This window comes from Periplaneta americana, chromosome 10, assembly GCF_040183065.1.
Source record: "Periplaneta americana isolate PAMFEO1 chromosome 10, P.americana_PAMFEO1_priV1, whole genome shotgun sequence".
Taxonomy (NCBI): Eukaryota; Metazoa; Arthropoda; class Insecta; order Blattodea; family Blattidae; genus Periplaneta; species Periplaneta americana.
The window spans coordinates 161,846,669-161,872,595 of NC_091126.1; the positions used below are offsets into that span (position 1 = coordinate 161,846,669).

Genomic DNA, 25,927 nt, shown 5'->3' on the forward strand with positions numbered 1-25,927 from the left:
CAATTTTTCCCTCGAAATGATTCAAATCAACTTTACAGGGAGTTATACCTGAAAATCTTGATTTGGTATTAGATTATTAGGAAAAAATTCTGCAAGTGTTGCTGGTCTAGAACAGAAAGACTAGACAGCATTGGAAAATAATCAACATCCCGATTTGTAGAGCAATTTGTATTTGAAGCTTTGCTGATAATGCAAGACTTCTATTTTTTGTCTTGTTATGGCAGGTCTCACTATATTTAACAACTTTTCAAGCTTTTCAGTAGTTTATCTAAACCGTTAATTATATTTAAACAATGCTCCCGTAAAGGAATAATAATTGTTCTTTCTCGATATAATTTTAGCTCTTCTCACAACTACTTCATCACTTCATTTGGAATCACCAAACAAGATATTAAAATATATATATATATATATATATATTTTTATTTTAAAGTACCGAAGTACATTTTTCTCCGTTCCATTACTCTTTCTTCGTAAGATATTAAAAGAAAATAACTACAATATTTTGTTTTATCTGAGAAAGGTTGTCACTGGTAACTGATAATGTAGAAATCATCAGTCTTTAGAGTCTTGTAGGAATATTCCTGTTGAATACTAGTGTAATCAACTAGATTTTGAGAAACAGAATCACTTATGAACTGGTGAAATCGACCAATATTACTAGTCTGTGAACTGGTAACTACTACTTTACCCTTGTAGTTTCTAGAAACACAGACTTGTACAATAAACTAATATTACTAGTGTACAGACTAGTATTACTAGTGTACAGTTTTGAGAAACAGGCCCCAGAGAGCACCAGAATATATACTTGAAGACCAGCTTCTCATTTACCATATTTTTACTATTCATTGTCATTAATCACTTCAAGATAAACTTGCGTGTTGGATTCATAGAAAATAATAAAAAGCAACCTGAAAAAAATGATTCTATGCTGTCCCATACACATTAGACGAAACAGGAATATTATATTATTTCAATCTGCAAAACGTGATCTAAAATTTGTTAGTACTGTATGTCTGAAATATAAAAAGTGGCCAAAGATCTTCGGAAGTTCAAAATACTTCTCATGCCTACCCCAATTTCTCAAATGAAGGAAAGCTATGTAAAATATCAATCTATTAACGTAAAATCTAACAAAATGAAAGAAATACAGTGAAACTTCATTATAACATTATAACTTACAGCAAATGCTTTCCACAACCCAAATTAACTGCAAACTAAAATCTACCTCACATTCTATCGAGTCCTCCATATATGACATAAAATAAACCAATCACTAGTACGTCCAGTAATGGAATATGGTGCTGCATGTTGGGATCCTTACAGATTAGAACATATTAAGACGCTGGAAAAGATTAAAAAACGGGCTCTCAAGTGTTGTCGGAAAAATTCACCATTAAAATGGGACACACTCACGGGCAGGAGAACGCGAATTCGATTATGCGCACTGTTCAAAACATATAGAGATGAGCCTGCCTGGAGAGAAATAAAAAATAGGTTGCAGCCGCCAAATTACTCTTCAAGGAACGACTACTCATATAAATTGAGGGAAAGAAGGCAGAGGACGGACAATGGAAAGTTTTCTTTTCTCAATCGTACTATCAGGGACTGGAATGCTTTACCTGCAGACTTACTAAAGGCTTTACCAACAACCAAAAAGTATTTAAAAATAGGCTTAAGGACTTTACTAATAGACGGTAATTATACACAGTATTTAAAGGGTGTAAATGATATGTTGTTTTTGAAGTGTTGTATCAGTGAAGAATTATGTTGTCAGTGAAGTGTGTTGTGTCAGTGAAGTGTGTTGTGTCAGTGAAGTGTGTAGTGTAAGTGAAACGTGTTCCTGTCAGTGAAGCTTTATAGTTTATAGTGGCAGTGCAAAGTATTTGAACAGTGAAATGTTTTTGAAGTGTTAGTGAAATCAGGATAGAATCAGTGAAATGTGTTATAGTTCCAGTGCAGTGAGTGAGTTGACAGCGAAATGAGTGTAATGTTGAAAGGTACTTGTGTAGATATGAACATATCATACTCGTGGGTTTTAGTTCGATCTGAAGTTTAAGATACAAATTAGATTTATTTCAAATGTTATTTTAAGTGATCGTTTCATTTAATTTAGGATATTCCCTGTTGTTGTTATTATTATTATTATTATTATTAATTATTGTTAGTATTAATTATTAGTATTATTATTATTAATTGTATTTTTAATTAATAAGTTTATTATTGTCATTATTGAGTGTAATTAGTTACCACTGCCACCGGGTATATACCCATTGCAGTGTGAATAAATACATACATACAGAAACATTGCTTTGTACATTCGTACAGTGCTTCATACTCACCAGAGTTTGTTTACAAGTAACACCAGAACTTTGCAATGTCTGAAGAACTGCTGATAGAAGAAGCCAGACCTATGTTGCATCAACATAATCTGATTCCAAAACTTGTATTTGTTTACAAAGTCCACCAGGAATTTAAGCAACAGCTCTGAGTTGAGGTTGAAGGGCTTCATTTTCAACAAGTCGTTTTAAATTTGTTAAGCAGTATAGTTTTCATCTTCTAAATTGATCCAATGTTTAACTGCATTGAAATTTATGCTGTGATAATTTCCTGCCTTTAGCCATGTGCCCCCCATGAGTTACAACAGAAACTGGAGTAGAACAAATGTTTCTGCTTCTTTTAAGCAATCCAGTAATCTTTCCCTTCTGGCTGAAAGTTTTGCAGTCTCAACTACTGCAATAAATTCATCAGCAATTTCAGTACGTGAGACCAACATGTAGAATGTAAAAGATGAGGTGCAACTTCAGCCATTCACCTGCCAGCAGAAAGCATGTATGTTGCACTGATACTAAAACAACCAAGTAACTTCTGTGAACACCAATAAGATCCAGTGTATCAAGTATTAAATTTACTTTAACATCAGCATTGCAATGTTGAGCAATTTTTGTTTTCACAAGACAGTGTTTATTGTTCACAACAGCCAATGGAGCAACGGACATTGACAAACTTACTATTCTTTATATTTCTTGTTTCATCAACCACTAGATAAATAGAATTTCTTTCAAGTGGAAGCCGGCTTCAAAAATGTAGATGACACTCTCCACTGACGAAATTTTTCATTTTGGAAGACATGAAGTGGAATGCCAGCATAAGTGAATACTTTGATCATTTCTTTCAAACTACCCTTGGAATCTTCTATATGCTGCAGTACTTGAGTATGATACTGGTGCATATGCTGCTAGGACCACACTGAAGTTGAACTACGTTCTTCACTCTGTTTCTGAGATTTATGTTTGAAACTTTCCACATGGTTTTGCACAATGGACTTCTTTTCAAAATGAACACAATTCGAACATGAAGTACATAAAGGTTTCCCATTTTCAGAAACAAAGTAATTTGAGGGAAATTCGCGAACCTTTCACATTGCATTTAGATATTTTCGGCATGCTAGTATTCAATAGATGTGAACTGCTCTGATTCGAGTTAAAAACCACGGAACAAAAAAAATAAAACTGAAACATTTGTCCCTAGTGTATAATAAAATTATCTCTTCAATAAATAACATTGTTGTCCTGTTTCTCACAAAACTGCAGTTTTATTTTCCGTAAGATATCCATGGCTGAAAAGTACTTATCGGACTTGTCATTGTTGCTCGAATTTTTAATTCTTGGTTACAACAAATATAAACAATATCTTATACTAACAATTAAACAAAAAGCTAATCCATGTTGAATCTTTCGTACACTACTTTTAACAGTTGAATATAAATAATTGATTAAATGGCAATCTTACTCGCGTTAATTGTGTAAGTATTTGCAGCTTACAGCTGTTTCGGTGCTTCTTCACACCATCCTCAGAGCCTACTAGATCTCGGCGTCATCTCGAACTTCGCTGCCTATTGTGTGGGTGCATTCGATTGTTGAAAAGTGTTGAAATGTGGTGTCAAATAGTGTGTGTGTTCTGAAATTGATCTGTGTATTGAGAATTTGATCAGGGTGTGTTTTGGTGTGTCTGTATATTTCATATTGTTCTAGTGTGTTGAGTTTTTGGTTTTTGGGTTGGATGTGTAGGATTTCCATGTCTGTATTTATGTTATTGTATGTGTGGTTAGCATTAGTTATGTGTTCGGCATATACACAGATCAATTTCAGAACACACACACTATTTGACACCACATTTCAACACTTTTCAACAATCGAACGCACCCACACAACAGGCAGCGAAGTTCGAGATGATGCTGAGATCTAGTAGGCTCTGAGGATGGTGTGAAGAAGCAACGAAACAGCTGTAAGCCGCACATACACAATTAACACGAGTAAGATTGCCATTTAATCAATTATTTAAAAAGATAATATTCCAAGAATTGAGCTTTCTTTTGCATATTATGCTTTTAAAATTAGTTTCATCTACACTCCTAGATAACCAAAATAATGTTCAAGGTATCAAATACATGTCTAAAATGCTGTTATGCTTTTGAGTTGCTCTAATTATTACAAACTTAATCTTGGTTGCTTCTCCTGCTTAGGAAGCAATGCTACATCACTGGTCAAGAGAAAAGTTTCAAAAGAGAATTAATCAAATTTCCCCATACTCAAACCTCAATTGAACTGATGGATTGTTTATGTTTGTGAAACTAGTTCGATTAATTAAAATGTGTCTCAGTGAAACGTACAGCAGAGTTCGTATAGGTCAGTTTCTGTCATATGCGTTTCCAATTCACTGTGGGCTAAAGCAAGGAGATGCACTATCACCTTTACTTTTTAACTTTGCTCTAGAGTATGCCATTAGGAAAGTCCAGGATAACAGAGAGGGTTTGGAATTGAACGGGTTACATCAGCTGCTTGTCTATGCGGATGACATGAATATGTTAGGAGAAAATCCACAAATGATTTGGGAAAACACGGGAATTTTATTGGAAGCAAGTAAAGAGATAGGTTTGGAAGTAAATCCCGAAAAGACAAAGTATATGATTATGTCTCGTGACGAGAATATTGTACGAAATGGAAATATAAAAATTGGAAATTTATCTTTTGAAGAGGTGGAGAAGTTCAAATATCTTGGAGCAACAGTAACAAATATAAATGATACTTGGGAGGAAATTAAACACAGAATAAATATGGGAAATGCCTGTTATTATTCGGTTGAGAAGCTTTTATCATCCAGTCTGCTGTCACAAAATCTGAAAGTTAGAATTTATAAAACAGTTATATTACCAGTTGTTCTTTATGGTTGTGAAACTTGGACTCTCACTTTGAGAGAGGCACATAGGTTAAGGGTGTTTGAGAATAAGGTGCTTAGGAAAATATTTGGGGCTAAGAGGGATGAAGTTACAGGAGAATGGAGAAAGTTACACAACGCAGAACTGCACGCATTGTATTCTTCACCTGGCATAATTAGGAACATTAAATCCAGACGTTTGAGATGGGCAGGGCATGTAGCACGTATGGGCGAATCCAGAAATGCATACAGAGTGTTAGTTGGGAGCCTGGAGGGGAAAAGACCTTTAGGGAGGCCGAGACGTAGATGGGAAGATAATATTAAAATGGATTTGAGGGAGGTGGGATATGATAGAGAATGGATTAATCTTGCTCAGGTTAGGGACCAATGGCGGGCTTATGTGAGGGCGGCAATGAATCTCCGAGTTCCTTAAAATCCAGCAAGTAAGTTAGTAAGTAAGAAGTGAATTAATCCGCTTGCTATGAACTGTATTTTTTTTGTATAAATTTTGACTCCTTTCACTTCTCAATAAAGCTACAATGATGGTGTAAGATATATGGAATACAATAAATTTAATTAAAAGTAACTGGAAAAAAAAACATGAAAATACTGATCACAGACAAGGTAGTCGCACAGAACTTCAGTATCTAAAAAAGCGGAAGTGCCATGTACAATGAACATACATGCATTAAGTATGACACAGACCTACATCTATAGAAAAGACGTGTTTATTTATGGTTGCAGCAGTGTTTCACCCTGTCCACCTCGTAGTTCTTGCATTGACTGCAACAAGTGTTAGTCATCACCCTTACTGTCACATTGTTACAATGCATTCATTTCTTCTTGTTTCTAAATACTTAAACTTGCTCATTGAAAATTATATAAAAAAAAATTCACCATTAAAATGGGACACACTCAAGGACAGGAGAACGCGAATTCGATTATGCGCACTGTTCAAAACATACAGAGGTGAGCCTGCCTGGAGAGAAATAAAAAATAGGTTGCAACCGCCAAATTACTCTTCAAGGAACGACCACTCATATAAATTGAGGGAAAGAAGACAGAGGACGGACACTGGAAAGTTTTCTTTTCTCAATCGTACTATCAGGGATTGGAATGCTTTACCTGCAGACTTACTAAAGGCTTTACCAACAACCAAAAACGTATTTAAAAATAGGCTTAAGGACTTTACTAATAGACGGTAATTATACACAGTATGTAAAGGATGTAAATGATATTTTGTTATTGAAGTGTTGTATCAGTGAAGAATTATGTTGTGTCAGTGAAACGTGTTCCTGTCAGGGAAGCTTTATAGTTTATAGTGGCAGTGCAAAGTATTTGAACAGTGAAATGTTTTTGAAGTGTTAGTGAAATCAGGATAGAATCAGTGAAATGTGTCGTAGTTCCAGTGCAGTGAGTGAGTTGACAGCGATATGAGTGTACTGTTGAAAGGTACTTGTGCAGATATGAACATATCATACTCGTGGGTTTTAGTTCGAACTTAGCTTTAAGATACAAATTAGATTTATTTTAAATGTTATTTTAAGCGATCGTACTTCATTTAATTAAGGATATTCCCTATTATTATTATTATTATTATTATTATTATTATTATTATTATTATTATTATTATTATAAATTATTGTTAGTATTAATTATTTGTATTAATTATTGGTATTATTAACTGTATTTTTAATTAATAAGTTTATTATTGTCATTATTGAGTGTAATTAGTTACCACTGCCACCGGGTATATACCCATTGCAGTGTGAATAAACACATACACATACATAAAAAAACAAATTATTAAATCTAGTGGTAACTTTCCTTTATATCACACATGGGCACAATTTTCAGTTACATAAGGCACTCAATTTGAAATAGTTTGTTTGCTAGGAGAGGAGACTGCAGAGTAGGATGGGAAATATAAACTGCTGTGACCTGCGTCACCTTATCGTAATCGCTAAGGCAGTCAGTGGCGAATTATTAGGAAAGCGCTTGGTTAACGCGAGACTCTCGAAAACTTTTATTCAATTTGGCAAATTAATTCGGCAGCTTTAATCATAAACCTCTTTACTGTTTCTCCATAGCTGAATTGATTTAAATCACAGGCGAGAAATTGCGTAACTAGCCAATAATATCCCATCACGTTGTCTATGTTTATTTTCTTGAATATTCTGGCGTTTATCAAGATTACTTAATGAATTTGCACGTTCTCAACTTAAATAATTTCAGAAAATCATATTTCGTTTTCTACACACATCTGATACTTTTTTTATAAATTTCTTTTGGAAATAATACGTACAAACAATATTTAATTCCTTGTACCTTTTAATGCAGCGTGTTTAAGGTATAATGTCGTATTTAGTATACTATGCAAATGTTAAGATCATATATTTTCTTCGGAATAGTACGAAAAATAACATTTAATTTGTCTTACCTTCTAATTCAGCATGTTCTCTATGACATAAGGAGTAATGTCGTTGTATATTAAATTTATTAATGCCTAATAGAATTTTCGAGCATAACATACATCATATGTTCTCCCCTTCTAAACAGCAAAAAAAACTCTTCCTTCCATTTCTCATGAAATAATCGTTTTCTAAAGCGTACACACTGCTTTGATAATGCCATTATGCCACCACTGATATTGCATATGAAACTGATATAGAACCTGCCCACGCCTAAGAGCTACGTGGGGGAAGAATGGGGACTGTGAAGATGATGTCACTCAGAGCGATAAGCTCTGTGAAGGTCAGTGAGGCACAAATTCTCAAGTGAGGCACGATGCCCATCTCTACTTTATATTAATAGATAATTTGTTTAATTTTCTTCTCTTATCAAGCAACATTTTATTGATTCATTTGCAAATTGTGTTAATGTTTAAACTGATTCACCAACTCTGAATATCGCCACATAGTGCAAGTATTGCCTTCATAATTTAAATATGTCTTCTTCTTTTCTAATGGCATCAGGCTGGTGGCATTTAAACCATTCTCCTTCCAACATCACAATATAGACCTGTTATATCTGTGTTTACATCAGTGGTCATCAACTAAGGTGCTCTTTCGAGGCAGTAAGTGTGCCCGTGAGCAAGCAAGCCAGCTGTGTGCAAGATTTCAAAGATATTGGAGGGATAGAAGGAGACACTTGTCATACAATAACGTGAAGCTGGTTTGAAGGAGGGACATTGCAATATTATAGATTTATAGTGCACATATTGCCAAGCAGCTATAGAAATTGGTGTACTTGAGAGACTGAATGATCATTCGCTTATTTTTTACCCTTTTACAGTTGACTTTAAAAGTCTTGTATTTGCAGTAGCTTTCGTGTACCCTACAATCAGGGTAACACATGATGAATGTAATCTCTATGAAGATTACTATAACAGATAGAGCACTGTAAAATTATATTTATTTATTTTGCCAAACAACAAGAATAAATCCCACTCTGCGCAATTGTGCTGTATAATGCAGAACAAAATACATAAACTCATTAAGTCTGAGGATAAAGAAAAATATTATACCTACGTACAATCACAAATTTTAATCAAATGGTGTGCACAAAAGTTCATAAAGCAATTTTGTGTAGAGTATGTTGAATGATAAGCCAAAATCCGTAAGGTTATTTTTAGAGATAGGGAACTGAAAATAAATTAAATGTTTGAATAAAAGTTGAGCATTTTAATATTGATATTGTTGATTAAAAATGGAAATATGCAGTAATTGTATATTTCTTCAATTTCTTTTTACAGCATTAAAATTAATAAGAATTTCGGAATATGTATGATAAGACTTTCTTGTGTTAAATTTTAACGTACCTTGTTAACATGTTTCGACCTATTTTGGGTCATCTTCAGAACTGGTCGTTGTTGGTCTTGGCACCTCTTGTTTCCTGCGAGGGTGCGTTCATAGTGTAGAGTCAAAGAGTGTATGTGTTTTGAAATTCAGTTGTGTTTTGAAATTGAGTTGTGTGTTGAAAATATCGTTGGGGTGTGTTTTCGTGTCTGTATATTTCATATTGTTCTAGTGTCTTGAGTTTCTGGCTTTTTGGTTGGATATGCAGTATTTCCATGTCTGTGTTGATGTCTCTGTAGGTGTGGTTGGCATTTGTGATGTGTTCTGCATATGTGGAGGTGTTTACAAAAGCCAGAAACTCAACACACTAGAACAATATGAAATATACAGACATACGAAAACACACCCCAACGATATTTTCAACACACAACTCAATTTCAAAACACACACACTCTTTGACTCTACACTACAAACGCACCCTCACAGGAAACAAGAGGCGCCAAGACCAACAACGACCAGTTCTGAAGATGACCCAAAATAGGTCGAAACATGTTAACAAGGTACGTTAAAATTTAACACAAGAAAGTCTTATCATACATATTCCGAAGTGATACAGTGTTAAAAGTTGTGTAATCAAGATATATAATAAGAATTAATAGTCCCTCATTTATAATAATTACACTATTAACAATTTTATATAAGAACAATTGTTACGCCAACAATTTTCTACCAATAGGTTATTGAAGTTAGGCCTACATAATGAAATTCTTTTAATAATGCATTATACGAGTAAAAATTGTTATTAATTACCACCATATTAATTTTCTTATAATAAACATATCAAAGAAAACGCATCTGAATGTGTTTTTATATATGGTGGTAATTAATAATTATTTTTTATATAAGGGTGACAACATAATTGAAGCATATTCAAATTTTCTATATATTAAACTGTTACAAAGTAATTTTAAAATATGTTCATCCTTAAAATATTTCTTGAATTACGAAAAATAAATCCTGGTTGTCCATATACTTCATCTATGATCTCATAATTTGGTTTTCAGAATTTAAGAGTTAAAACGTATAATGGAAGAAGTTATCTACCTGCTTATAATTGTTATGCTGGCATTTTGTTAATTGTAATCTCATAATCAGTGTATTTTTTTATACTGTAATTTCTCAGAAACATAATCCATTTTGCTTTTATATTTCTATGTATTTAAATTTATTTTAATATCTTCTTATATGCACAGGTATATTATGTGCACGCATGTAGGTCTTATTATTGGTGAGTGGACTTTAAAAGCATAGTCCTTTTCTGTTCCTTCTGTCTAAAGTCACAATTTTTTTTAAATCTGCTTTTATAATCTGGGTGGCGGCAGGTATAGAAATCATTGTTTTGTTTAACAAAATAGGTCAGATTACATTCTAAATGTCCCAATCAAAATATATTGATGTGTTTTCATATAATAAATGTAATATGCAATATCTTTTTGTTATTATTTGTAATTAAATGTTTCTTCACATAAATTATTTATATCTTGAGTTTCAGAAATAACGCAATCTTTGAAAATCAAGAAATGAAAAATGTAATAAATTATACATATAGGAGTATTTTGTGATTATTTTCATCTACACTTTTCAACCCGGTTCACCTTATTCACTTATCACAAAACTGATCACTAGGGCTAGGATTTTGATGAAATTGCATCTTTTTTCTAGTAAGCCAGAAACATTGCTGCTTTAGTATTTATGTTATGTGATAAACTGAGTGTTTTAAGACACATTTGTTAGGGCATTATTTTTTGCATTTTTTGCCTGTTTCAACTCATAAGAGCATCTTTTGTTTCATTTGGACATTTTTAGCCATTTTCATTTAATTTTGGCCATAAATCCCCATTACTAATATAAAATAATGTTAATTTCCTTTGATATTTTGTCTACATATTTTGTCCATTAATACCCATTATTTTTTTACATGGTTATTTCACTGTATCAACTACGAGATTATTTAGCGTCGATGGAATTGGTGATAGCAATATATTTGACGAGATGAGGCCGAGGATTCGCCATAGATTACCTGACATTTGTCTTACAGTTGGGAAAAACCTCGGGAAAAACCCAACCAGATAATCAGTGCAAGTGGAAATCGAACACGCGACCGAGCGCAACTCCGGATCGGCAGGCAAGCACCTTAACCGACCAAGCTATGCTGGTGGCTAATACCCATTATTTTGTATAATATTTTACTCGTTTTTCTACACAAATATTGCCATTTTAACGTAGTACACTCCAACCACCCCTTTAATATAGACTCCTCTATACCTGCTAATTCCGGATAAGAGTGGCCTTGTGGTGGACTACATGGAAACTACATCAGGTAAAACAATTAGTAAAAGTGTACCGCTTAGAAAAAATTATGTAAAATTAAATAAACTTCAATGTTGGTACTAGAATTTAATTTAATTACTAGTCTAAATATGAAGTAGTAGAAAACCTCTTTTCCTACTAAGCCAATTATGTAAGAACAATTTTTAGGGCATTTTTAAGGGCATTTTTTTTTTTTAAGATTTTAGGTCATAGGTCATAGGACATTTTTTCATGATTTATAGGTCATCAAAATCCTAGCCCTTCTGATCACCATTATCAGTAACCTGTACAGTTGCATTATTAACAATTAACCCAAGGTTGTACCACTGCTCATTGGCATAATTAGTCAGTCTTTAGTTTTTTCTGATCTTAATGATCTTCTGATGGTGAATCTAACATCACTTTTTGTATTCTAAAGTTCATTAGTAATTTTTCCTTGTTTTATTTTTTAAGGATTTATTTCGTATGAACTGTATTATTTTTCCTGTTATAAATACAGTACTGGCGTTTAAAAGTCCCGAAACATTTGTCAGCTGGTCAGTAGCCTGAGCACCATGAAATCGCAGCACTCTTCCCATCTGCAGTCAGTTGTGAGTTAGATTTCAACAGAGTAGGGCAATTCTGTTTTGCATTTGTGAGAGAGATATTTCATTAGAGAGTACAGTAGTGTTGTGCAATGGTAAGATATTCACTGCGTCATCAGCTCTTGAAGACGTACATCAAGTGCAACACGAGGATCAATATTAAAGTTAGTGGATAAGTTAAAAAAAAAAAGAAAACGATGTCATAGGCTACGAGGAAACTAACGTCTAAATCCTTTTCTTGTATGTCTTCAAGATGAATCTCTCACTATTGCACAACACATTGTACTAATCTAATGAAATCTCATTCACGACTGACTACAGGTGAAAAGAGCATTACGATTTCAAGGAGGGCAATGGCAGCAATTGCATGGGGCTTGTGCCATCAACTGGCCAAGCAACATTTCAGGACTTTAAACTGCCTGATCAATTAATTGTAAATAACTTGCAATCACTTTTAATTTAATATCTGTGATAATTCATTAAAAGATATATAATTTTCTTTTATGCTCGACCATGCCAAAATGTAGTAATTATACACCTGGTAGCAGCCCTTTAATGGACCTCATTAAAGTACACCTATTCATTAAAGTTCAGGTTTTCCACCAATCAGAAAGCAATATGAAAGTGCAAGTATCGATTATTCTCAGATATGCAATTGAAAGACAACTAGCAAAACGTCACGGAGGCTGGAAATCCAATACTGTCACAGAAGGTTATGTTCTGTTACTATAATAATTAGCGTTAATTGTAAATAATATTCAAATAAATTCAATTTGTCACCTCGTTTTTCAATGTCTAAATCAATTTACAGGTTATATCAAGATTAATGTTCATTTTACTCTCTAGATTATATCAAGGTCAATGACATTTGTTCCTCGGAAAAAATCAATACTTTCGCATCTGCACACATCTCACAATTTACGAGATATTGCACAAGGTGACTTCTGCTCCCCAGTCAGATAAGAATAATATGAATACTTATGAATAATTTCAAGTTAGAAATATGGTTGAGCATAATAAGTCGTATGAAACTTGCCTACAATGGTACCGGTAATTAAGACGCTCGTATGAAAATTATGAAACTCGCTTGCACTCGTTTCATAAACATACTCGCGTCTTAATTACTACCATTATAGGCTCGTTGCATAATGTACTATTTTGCTTCATTGGTATTTATCACATAAAAAATAAGATCAAGATCCAAACCCGGCACTTTACAGAACTAAGGTAAACCTTGAAATAGGGATGAAAACTAACTTTAAATAGCCACCTGAGAGCTATTAGAGTAAACAGTGTTTGGAGATGAATGACTATGTCCTCTATAGCTGCAGGTCTAAGTACGACATACTTTACCAGTGATTGGAGGAAACAAATTGAAGAAAAGTGCTAGTGGTAAAATATTAAAAATTCCTTTGAACGAACAGTCGGAGTCTAAAATCAGAATGTGATTCAATGATTAGTGAAGACGAATTCATACTACGTCACTCAACTGGCAGCAGTAGTGAAGACAGTGCCAGTGAGCAGGATAAGCTGCAGGAAGACAATCATGAAAACCAGCAAAGGCCCACCAAACAGAAAACTGCAGTCGTAAATATTTCACTTTATTATTTTTTTTGACGCACTGAATATACAAATATTGCATATACAGTAAAATCCTCTAATTTTTTTTAAGATTGCAAAGCAACTGCAGGAAACCGTGGGAGGAGAGGTCGTGCTGGAAATCGTCACCTTCCTGATACCCGCATTCTAGTTGCTACTATCAGCGAGGAATTTCTACTAAAATTGGACACTGCAGTGCTAGTGTTTTTATTTTTTTATTTTAGTAGGTTATTTTACGACGCTTTATCAACAGCTTAGGTTATTTAGCGTCTGAATGAGATGACGGTAACAATGCTGGTGAAATGAGTCTGGGGTCCAACACCGAAAGTTACCCAGCATTTGCTCATATTGGGTTGAGGGAAAACCCCGGAGAAAACAACCAGGTAATTTGCCTCAACCGGGAATCGAACCTGGGCCACCTGGTTTCACAGCTAGACGCGTTAACTGTTACTCCACAGATGTGGACTGCTAGTGTTCAAACCGCCCACCCTGTGAATTCCCCATCGCTTTAGGCAGGCCTGATATAGGCGAAGACGAACGAGGTACAGACGAAAGTATTTGGACGCGTATTGCTCCTGGATCCAATGCAGGTAGGCGCGGTATTCAGAACATTATCCAAGAGACATCGGGTCCTACTGGTTACACAAAGAGGGGCATTGATAAGGGATGCTCCGCATGCACTTGGCGTCTTTTTGTCAATGAGCCTATTTTGCGCCTAATAAAACATTGCATTACGACAGAGGGACTCACAGTGTTCTTGGCAATGACTCATGGATTGTTAAGCTGGAAGAACTTGACGCATTCATTGCAGTCTTGTACTGCTGAGAAGTATATGGCGCCAGAGCTCTCAAATCTATTGACCTCTGGAGTCGAGTGTGGGGTCCTCCATTTTTTACAGGGACTATGTCAAAAAAATGGGTTTCTAGAAATTATGAAATTTCTTAGGTTTTATTTTTGGGCAATGAGAACTCACTGAAAGCAAAATGACAAGTTTTGTTTGGCCTCTGAAATATGGAATAGGTTTATTGACAACTGTATTGCCAGCTACAGAATTTCAGAATATATAACTATAGATGAACAATTCTGTGGTGTTTGGGTAAAGGGAGATAAGTCATAAAAATGAGTTCGGATATAAGTAAAAATTGAACTTGGAACTCTTTTACAAATAATTTTCTACACAAATAAAACACATCAACTGCTAGTATTCTTTGATTTTTGCACACCCGCTTGTATAATTTAACTTGTGTGTTCATCTGGGGAACAAAATTCCACCTGGACAAAAAAATGACTTATACCCCTTTACCCGAACACCACAGAATTGTTCCCTTCCAAGTGTAGGTGTCCAATTACACAGTATATGAGCAACAAACCACATAAATTTGGTATCAAATTCTGGCTTGCTACTGATGCGGAGGTTAGATACGTCCTCAATGGTTTCCCCTATCTAGGGAAAGATGAGACAAGACCAGCATGTATTCTTGCACCATCTTGAGTCTTTCTTTCATAAAGGGAGAAATGTCACAACGAACAATTCTTTCACTTCACGTAGCCTAGCCTTGGAATTGAAGAAAAGAGCTACCAGTATTGTAGGCACACTAAACAGAGCTAGAAAAGAAGTACCACCTTCTGTAAAGAATTCCCGAGATCCTTTGTATAGCATTGTTCTGTATTAAAGCAGAAGATTCACTCTCATTTCGTACCAAGCTACAAAAAAAAAAAAAAAAAAATGTAGTAATTCTCAGTACACTGCACACTGATGTTTTGATTAACGAAACACAGAATAAACAAACTCCTGAGACCATTACATTTTACAATAAAACAAAATTTGGTGTCGATGTTGCCGATCAGTTGTGCAGAAATACAGCATCCGAGCAATGAGCTGGAGAAGGCCTGTTCATGTATGTTATAATAGACTAGATTTAGCAATGATAAATGCTCATACACTGTACCAAATAATTTCCGACTCTAAGATGTCTGTAAGTTCGTACATCAAGAGCTTTCCTAAAGAATTGGTAGGTCTCTACAAATCAAGAGGACGCAACAACCTACTGTCCACACTTCATGAGATGATCTCTGCAAGGGGGAATGGTCCTTGCGGGGTAAGAGACGAGGGTAAGAGACGAGGGTAAGGAAATGTACAATAACTCAGCGCGTCTGAAAGAGCAGGTAGATGAGGGTGGAGGCATTGACTGGCTGGGAGAAAGTTCAGTGACACTCGACCTGAAAACGTTGGTTTTGCAAACTATGCAAGCATTTTAGTTACTGTTGAGATTTTATTGTATGATGTTGGTGTTGTGAATACTGTGGATAACAAGTGTAGTTTATATTAAAATATTCCTAAGTCAGATTTTAATTTCTTAAGTTAACTTAAAGATCGTGCCAGATTGGCTGCATTACGCTTTAATTAGGCAATTATCTTAAATTAGTAATTTAGTTAGACAATGAGTTACGAAATTGTTTAGTCAGTGAAATATTTAGTTAAGTAGTTTTAAAGCAAAGTAGAGTTCTGTTTGATTTCAATAGTGTCAGATATCAGTTATCATAATGTTTACAAAGTGTAAAAATGGAAAAACTATGCATAGTGAAGCACGACAAAGTATAGCGAATGTAATAAAGATGTGTGATGAAGAAGCCAGGCAGAAGAGATTAATGTGTCCTTTGATGAATGCTACAGAAAGGGCTGCTAAATACGCAGGTATTTATTTATTTTTTGTAATTTAATACTAATTTCATTTACACTGACTTAATAATATTCTCATAATGTCAACATTAAATTATTGAAACTTACAATAACTTCAGTTAACCATGGGCGTGACTTCAAGAGGGGAACAAATTTAAAACTTTAGTTAGCTCAAAAGTATACATGACGCTTTAATATTTCATTTAAATAACATGCAGCATTATACTCGTAAAAATTTTAATTTCCATATATTAAAAAAATCTTAATCAATTTTACGACGCTATGTCAACATCTCAGGTTATTTAGCGTCTGAATGAGATGAAGATGGTAATGCCAGTGAAATGAGTCCGGGTCCAGCACTGATAGTTACCCAGCATTTGTTCATATTGGGTTGAGGGAGAACCCCGGAAAAAAACTCAACCAGGTAACTTTCCCCGACTGGGATTCGAACCCGAGTCACCTGCTTTTGCGGCCAGACACGCTAACCATTACTCCACAGGTGTGGACTATGCAGTGTAGGTTATTTAATTATTATTATTATTATTATTATTAATTACTATATTGTAAACCAGAAATATATTTACATTGACTGGTGTGGTATAACACTGTCACTGAATAATTGCTTTCCGTAATTAACTTAAATATAAACATTAAATGTATAATATGTAGCCTGTATGAATTAATAATCGGGATACAAAGTTAATGTTTTACTGAGGGACAATGTTTTCACTGTAGTTGATAGCGAAAGTTTAGAGCACACATACCCGGTTCTGTCTCGATGTTTGGATGTGAGAGTGGGGGAAAACCTTGCATTCCTTGCTCGGATCATCTCGTGAAATGTGGACAGTACATTGATCTTGCAGAGAGAAATTTGTCCCGACCCTTTGCCTGGTGCTAGCCGCAAGCAGTGTCAGATAAGATTGTGCAACGGAAATAAAACAAAACTAGTGTGTTCAAAATGTAAGAAGTTTGTATGTGGATCATATTTGAGTAAAATAAATGAATGCATCAAATGTGAAGAAATTCCAAAATAAAGGATTAATGCACAGCCAAAGGGACTCAAGTCAAACAACATAATTTTTCAAGGGCGCCAAAACAAACTTCAAAAGTTATCCAAAATCTAAATGTTTATTTTATAAAAATTAAAAAATGCAGTATATAATTACATCTTACATTCCGCCCAGATATAAGCCCATAATATCAAACGAAAGCTGAAGTTTTTGTAGTTAATAGCTTGTCAGAAACTAAAAACTGTAAAAAAAAAAAAAAAAGTAACTTAGGCCCTTATGACTGTGGCATGTATCAAAGATTATAATTTTCTACATTATATTAATATTTTTTGCGATTTTAAAACAGATAAGTTCCAAATGTGTAAAACTTTATCCTGTGTGTAAATATTTTCTTATTGACTTTTGTTAAGAAGAATAAATATTTTGATGTCAGATATTTTATTATACAGTAGAACCCTGATTATCCATCACCCTATTAACCGATCAGTGGATTATCCAACTGTCTTTCTCTCGATCTATTCTTTCTTTCTTTCTTCGCTGTGGAAAAAAGTATGTAGTGCTATACCTTATATTAGTACCTATTCTTTTCTAGAGTGCAGTATACACGTGCAGCATTCAGTCCTTGTTCTGTTGTTCGAGTGCTCGTACTTCATAATTTCTACGCAAAATATCTTCCACAGGTGTCAAAAGTGTTTTACTAAGTATCAAAATAAAAATACAAATAAATAATTGATTAGTTTGGGAGAAGAGAAATTGCGGCTCCTCTCACATCAGAATACGATATTGGCATTACAAATGTGCGCGATTTAATTAAAAACAAGAATGATGTGTCTAAGTCTGTAAATCTACAACAAGAAACCTCTACTATTCCTATATTTCCACAAAGAATCAATGCAAGGAATTACTTGGCCCTTATAAAATCATTATTGACAACCAGATTAAAATTATTACCGGTAAACTTCTGCTGATTCACTATCTAGCATGTTAAACACAAGACCACGGAGGAAATTATGAAACTGTGTTATGCACTTTATTTACGAAAATATTTTATAGTACGGATTATCCGACTTTTTCGATTAACCATCCAGTCCACCCCCTTCATTACCACAGATAATAGAGGTTCTACTGTATTATATTTTGTCTTCGTAAAAGTAGTTTCACAAAGTTACTAATCAGAAGAAAAATCAAAATAAATTCCTGGAAACTGAAACCAAAGAAAATATTTTAGCTTTAAAGTACTAGTGGTCAAGAGTGACTCTTACGGTAGTTCAAGTGTTAACACTGTCTGCTACATACAGATGTACTGCGTATATTCAATAGTGAAGATAGTTCTGCCATTCAAGTAGCAAAATCACTGGTTTTAGAGGAACTTTTGCATGATGTTATTTATTGCAAATAATTTTAGTAACTTAACAAAAACCATCACCTTTCTGCAGTCATCTAATGCACAACTTTGCGAGACTTTTGATGCTGTTCAAAGTATGTCAGACACAATTCATTAAGTTCCTGATGGTTCAGCTACCGAAAGGGTGAAACTTGAATTAAAAAATGTCCTACAGAAGAACCCTGGGTGTTCAAAATTTGTGAATTAAGCAATAATATGTTGTTGCAATTCAATAATAGACGACATTAGTATACTTATATTCTTGATTGAATAATCAAGACTACTATTTAGTAGTCAACATGTATATACCTATTAATTTGAGAAAAATTTGTTCCGGCACCAGAATCGAACCTCTCAGTTGGAAAGAGTGCTCAGGGCACAGAGCTGAGAGGTCCTGGGTTCGATTCTCGGTGCTGGAACGAATTTTTCTCAAATTAATAGGTATAGACAACATTAGTATTTTAAATATCCACCTGTGACATCGTATGATATGAGATTGTTTTCGCAGTACAGGAATATTCTTACTGATAAAAGAACGAACTTAAAGGTGTTCCATTTACAAATGTATTTTGTACTGTACTGTAATTGAAGCCAATTCATTTCATGATACTGTATGAAAAAAGCATGTGAGTGCGCCATATTTGTTTTCCACCAGACTATACCAGAAAAAAAGAGCACTCCCTGGATGCTCATCATCAGTAACTAACCTCACTCCTACAAACACTCCGGACATACTGAACCTGAAATCATCCTGGGATTTCCCTTGGTCTTTGGGCATTATGTTTATTTTAATGATGTCTAAACAGGTATTTGTTTCAGTACTGAAAAACAATATTTTCAAAATGTTATGACAAAAGTGGTATATTTCAAAACAGGGTTGAAAACACCATATTTTGCGCACATAATGCAGAATTATTTTTTCGTTTACTTTGTTTCCAATTAAATCCCACACTGTGGCTTCATGGTCTAAAGCATCCTGCCTAGGACTCGCATCATGAAATGAGCACTGGTTCGAGTCATCATGGGGAAGAAATTTTCTCACAACTAGATAATCATGTTAACCACACAATACCTCCATTCTGGTTGGATGATCATTCATCTCTCCTTCGGTATATGTGCGTGAGGCCAGCAGCTGACTGGTAGGTCTGGGCCCTTAGGGTTGTAGTACCACGGAAAAAAATTCTTACAAATTTCAACGATGAGTTTCATTTAATTTTTTTTTTTTCATGAATATGGCTGAAAATCACAGAGCATGCGCATTTAAATATCTTGCATTTAAAATATTTATTTTCTGGAGTGTTGATGTCTGTGGCCATTTAAACAGCTAGCCATGAACGGCTTAACAAGACTGGTTGTACGACGAAAGAGTAATGGAACGGAGAAAAACTCTCTCCGGCGCCGGGATTTGAACCCGGGTTTTCAGCTCTACGTGCTGATGCTTTATCCACTAAGCCACACCGGATACCCACCCCGGTGTCGGACAGAATCATCTCAGTTTAAGTTCCAACTCTTGGGTTCCCTCTAGTGGCCAGCCTCTGCACTACGTCATAGATGTCTATGAATGTAGGACTGAAGTCCACACATGTGCTGAGGTGCACTCGTTATGAGTGACTAGTTGGCCGGGATCCGACGGAATAAGCGCCGTCTTAAATCACTTATTGGATAAAGCATCAGCACGTAGAGCTGAAAACTTGGGTTCAAATTCCAGCGCCGGAGAGAGTTTTTCTCCATTCCATTACTCTTTCATCGTATGATGATGCAGAATATCTGCATGGAAATATCATATGTACTTCGGTACATTAAAATAATATATAAGACTGGTTGTGTTTATGGATTTGTCTCAAAGATATTCTGGTAAATGTGACCTACAGGATTACCAGTTCCCAGGAGATTATAAAGAAGTTTCACTGTACAAGGGATGAAGTAATTTCAAACTATGAGTATCAAAAAAGCATTCAAATTCTCAATTTTAATTTGTTTTGCAAATCATAGTATACACGGGTCCTTATTATACACACAACTCTCACATATATCCCTCCTATTCTTACAAGTTCTTCTAAAACAAAATTAGTTCAACTCGTGCGATCTCCTATTACACTATTCAGTTCTCATTGTATTATACCCTCAAACTTGACAAGAAATTTCTCTGTAACTCGCTTGTGTGACTATGAAGATAGATGTGTAATAATTTCTCTGGATAAAGAAAGAAACAAACATACCATTATTGTACTCATAAATTAACACTCATTATTGCACGCCACATCCTTTCACTTTTTTGAGCCAGTATTTACATGTATGAAAATATAATTCCAATTATGTGTGGGCACACAACTCACTTGGGAACGAAGAAGGACTGATTTGGACCCATTCCCTGGTTATTCATCTGGCTTCTTGTGTTCGTTGCATACAGCTGTTGCTGAAAATTGTGAAACTGTTGTGCATAATTGGGATCAGCCGTGGTAGGCCCAATGAAAGGAGAGTTCTTGAAGTTGTTTGCCTGTCCCATGGATGGAGGCAGAGGCTGGCTGGCATCTGGAGTGCTGCCGAGACCCATAGGCGAAGACTTGGGGCCGGGAACAAACATCTGAGTGTTCTGAGCATTTGCAGGCATGTTTTGATTTGGACCCCCTCCAAACATCTGCTCTCCTCCCACCGGCTGCCCCGGACTTGAGGGTAGACCAAACACACTGCCCCCCATCTGCTGCATCCGCATCATTCCGCCTGGCCGCAGGCTGCCGCGCAGTGGTGTCATGCCTACACCGGGGCCTCCGGGACCCATCACCATGCCACCTGACATAGGCAAGTTCATGCCGACCAGTGACACATTCGAACCTATAATTGGCCCGTTCAGGCCACCCATATGACCTCCGACACCACCACAGTTCGTTCCTGGAAGACCTCCAATCTGTGAGTTGACATCGGCCATTGCTCCATTTGGCCTGTTCATGGGCACGTTGAGTCGACCCATATTGGTGGGGTTAGGCTGGCCGCCGGCAGGGAAGTACTGCAGATTGTGGGTAGGAACTTTCGTATCTAAGTTGGAGAGAGGGCTTGTGAAGCGCTGTAGGAAGTCCAAACTGGGGGGACCTCTAGGACCAGAGCTGCCAGTCTGTGGCTTAGCAGGAAGATACTGTATAGTGTTCGGAGCACTTGCTTTAACCTGTACATTGGTGCCACTGTATGGATTGGGACCTGGAGGTCTTCCTATCATCCTCTGAGGAACAGGACTTGAAGCATAAGGTGACGACCCTCTTGACGGTCCGAGACCCATGATCAAGTTGCCCGGTTTGGGTGAAGCAGAACTGTTTGCGTGCATGATAGGCTGGTTCATACTCGGTGTGGTGTTCACTGTGCCTGAACACTGGACCATACCTCCACTAACACTCGAGTTTGGACTGTATGAGTGTGGAGGCGCATTCTGCAGCGGCATGCCAACGAAGTTTGCAGGGCCAGATTGACTACTAGGCCCCCCCGGTCCCGGGCCAGGACCCAAGGCACCCATGAGACTGCTCCCTGATGTTTGCCCATCCGGCAGCCCCTGACAGCCACCCATCTCATTCATTTGCATGGGATGCATGCCCGAATTGAAAGGCAACATGCCCCCAGGCATATTGTTCATCAGTCCAGGGTTCTGGCCACCGGGAGAGTTGGCCACGCTGCTCGTCAGTTGCTGGCTCATCTGCGCCATGGAAGTGATGGGATCGAAGTGGGCACTCTTACCGCTGCAAGGTATTCCACCGCTGCCATTTGGATTTAATGGTACATTTTCTGACCGCATGCAGGGGAAACTGCCAGAACCAGTAGGTGATACCTCAATTGCAGCTGACGTGTTTCCAGATGGAGAAACTTCCAGAAAGTGTGACGCCACCTTCATGCTGCCCATGGTTGGCGTAGTCTGCTGCATGAAGTTTTGGGTTGGGTTGGTCACGGCTGGTGATGTACTCGTCGGTGCGGGCAGTCGAGGAGGACCCATTCCATCGACCATCTGTGGACTCGAGCTTAAGTATCTTGAGCTGACTTCCGTCGTCGCAACCTTATTCAAGGAATCCATGCCTGGTGTCAAAGACCCCTGGTTCTGAGGACTGGGTCCTGGAAAGCGCTGAGGCTGGCTCTTTGTTTCTGCAGTGCTGGGAGCTCCAGGAGTGTGGGGGCTGGGGATGGGAAATCTACTCATTTCTCCAGTGGTAGGAGGAAACCGAGAACCTACCTCCATTGAGGTTGGAGTCAATGGTGTGCCAGGTCCAGATATGCGGGCACCTGTTATGTCAGAGCTTGATGTCTGCAGGCTGGAATCCAGACTGGGCGGAGGAAGACTGCAACAGACAAATGATCAACTTCAAACTTTCTGTCCTTCCAATCCAGCTCCCTCAGCCACCGTTAACTGTAAATTATGAAATTCATACAAGAAGAATAGCTCTGAATATCATGATTATCTCATTAATTCCCCTTTTAATGAACAGAAGGGAAATGTGGTGTTTTAAAGGGATTTGTACATAGACGCATGCGAAAAATTATTATAAATTTGCTGGTATTCTAAATGCAAAAGCACAAATAATTGCAACCAAAAGTTCATAATTTTGACAGTATTATAATGTATCACTTTACTTTAAGGAGTACTTTAAGTTGTTGAGACGTAATTTCCTGGTGCATTTTTTTTACTCACTATTACACAACAGAAAAGATATTCTTAAATTTGCATATAGTGCACTTATCTCAGAAACAAATTATTTTAGATAGCTGAAAATTTGTGTAGGCTTTTATATTCAGGTATGTTAAAAGTAGACTATTATGATGTTGAACTAAGAATTTCAAACATTTTTACACATTATAGTGATTTTTGATAATCAAATGATACTGTTTAATACAATATATCCAGAGAAAACCTCTGTGATTTTAAATTTAAACAGATATAATTTATGTATGCAGATGACACTACTTTCCTATGTTCTTCCTCTGCTCTAAATCAATTACATGCTCTCAACAACGACACTCTATCACAGATGGCTTTATGGTTTGAATCTAATGGTTCCTTGTTTAATCAAGAAAAAACTATCAACATAACTTTCAGCTTAAATTATCTCATAAATAAGGACAACAGACTCAAGTACACAAAATTTATAGGACTTTTTATAGATTCCAGTTTAACATGGGATAAGCACATTGAATACATATGCACAAAGCTATCAAGAGTTTTATATTTGTTAAAGAAATTAATGACTTGCGTTTCTCAAAATTATTTAAGATGTGCCTACTTTTCTTTCTTTCAGTCGATAATCCGATATGCCCTAATTTTCTGGGGAAATGGAACCAAAATTGGAAGCGTCTTGATTTTACAAAAGAAAGCCATTAGAATTTTATGTAAAGCAAACTATCTGGAACATTGTCGGCCACTTTTCAGACAATCACAGATTTTAACAATCATAAATTTGTATATATATGATCTAGTACTTTACACTCGACAAAATATCGACAATTACTCATTAGTGGCCAATATACGTGATCATGAAATTAGAAATAGTGAACAAATTAATATTCCATATTGTAGATTACACAAGAGCAACACAAACGTTTTAATTATGGGGATGAAATTATATAATAAGCTCCCAAGTCAATATTATAAATTACCAATCAATAGCTTCAAAACTAGATTTTACAATTGGTTACTATATAATCCTTTTTATTCTGTTGCTGAGTTTTTCAACACAAATTTGTACGAAATTGTATTTTAATAAATAGGTTTCATTGCAATTTAGTTAGTTTTCTTTAATTTAAAATTTTCAAATTATTTCATGTTTTCATTGTATTATTTAAATTTTACTGTTTCTTTTATTAGTGCTTCTAAAATGTATTTATATGTTTTTCAATGTATTCTGACGAAGCCTAAAACTGTATGTCTAATGGCCAAATAAATTGAATTGAACTGAATACATTATGAAATTTATACTAGCGTCATAAGAAAGAAAGAACCAAAGGATTCTTGTTTAGAATATTGCAGTATATCTATAGCTTAATAGCTGGCAGAATCATTAGATAAGAGCAGAAGCAAATAGAAGCTGTCAATATTAGTTTCGTTCATTCAAGTTTGCCAGACTTTTGTTATTTTTGCAGTGTTGCATTGCAGCAAATAGTGTGAAATTTTATTTTAACTCAGTTCTGAATTCTGCAGCTATTTAATGACTTAATAGCAAACCCACAGGAACAGAGTTGATGAGTTCTGCAATACCCTAAGACAGAGGGAGTTGTGACAGTGCATCATGTCTTTAGGTCCCATGACTTGAATGTCTGTGACTTCTTATGGGGTTACATAAAACATATCTATATGTTGTTACCTCCACAGTCTCAGAATCTATGAGCTGCAACATCATATCTCCAGTGCCACTGAGTCCATTCCAGTAGATATGTTAAAGCATATATGATGTGAGTGGGAACATCACTTTGATATCTGCAGTGTCACACACAAGGGCACATTGTCTATGAGGTATGCACAATAAAATTTTTGAGATGCTCTTCTGGTGTCACCATTTTTATATACATACTACCCACTACCAGCAACAAAGCTATATCCATTTATAATCACAGAGGTTTTCTGTGGAAAACCTGTCCCAACTGATCACTGAAGCACTAATACTAGGTACAATAGTCTATTTTAAGTATTATCGTATTACAAAACAATTATTATAATAATAGCGACAATGTTATCAAAAAAACAGATTGAAGACCGAGAAAAAAGTTCACCCTTTGAATGTGGATTTGACCCTAAATCAAGAGCACGACTACCTTTTTCACTACGATTCTTTTTGATTGCAGTAAACTACCACTAAATAAAATAAGCACCTTACATAATTTGATTTTGAGTTATGTGCACTCATACCCACATATGAAAATTAAATACTATATTACGATACAAAGTTGAGAAGTGCTTTTTACAAAATTGAGGGAAAGCGAGTTGATTAAATCGAACTGCTATGCCTAAGATGCTGGAATCAAATTCCTCTTTTAATATACGCAATTTTTTTGTACTTTATTGTTTTTATTACTCAATACATGTTATAGATAAAGGAAAAAAATGCGCACAAGTGTGCAAGTCCTCCTCAATACATTTTATACTGTCACTACATACACAGTCTTTAGTTATAATATCTGTTGGACCAATTAATAACATCTTTAGTAAATTCATCTAGCTAGCAGTGCATTATTCTGTACAGATTGCTGTGCACTTTACTGCGGAATCCCGGCCGTTAGTCACTCAGCTGAGTGCGCTCCTTGTATAATGGCAGTTGACTTGA

The 25,927-nt window shown here is 35.8% G+C and overlaps 1 protein-coding gene across 3 annotated transcripts in view; it reads right to left on the minus strand.

The window, feature by feature from the left end:
* Nucleotides 1-20,582: 20,582 nt before the first annotated feature.
* The window catches only part of lgs (BCL9 domain-containing protein legless), a 111,995-nt gene continuing 106,650 nt past the window's right edge, over nucleotides 20,583-25,927 (minus strand). For all 3 annotated transcript variants that reach the window (XM_069838328.1, XM_069838329.1, XM_069838326.1), the window contains one exon: nucleotides 20,583-22,954. In XM_069838328.1, the coding sequence (XP_069694429.1) occupies nucleotides 20,974-22,954 (1,981 nt within the window). In that variant the 3' untranslated portion in view covers nucleotides 20,583-20,973. The remainder of the gene's footprint in view (nucleotides 22,955-25,927) is intronic.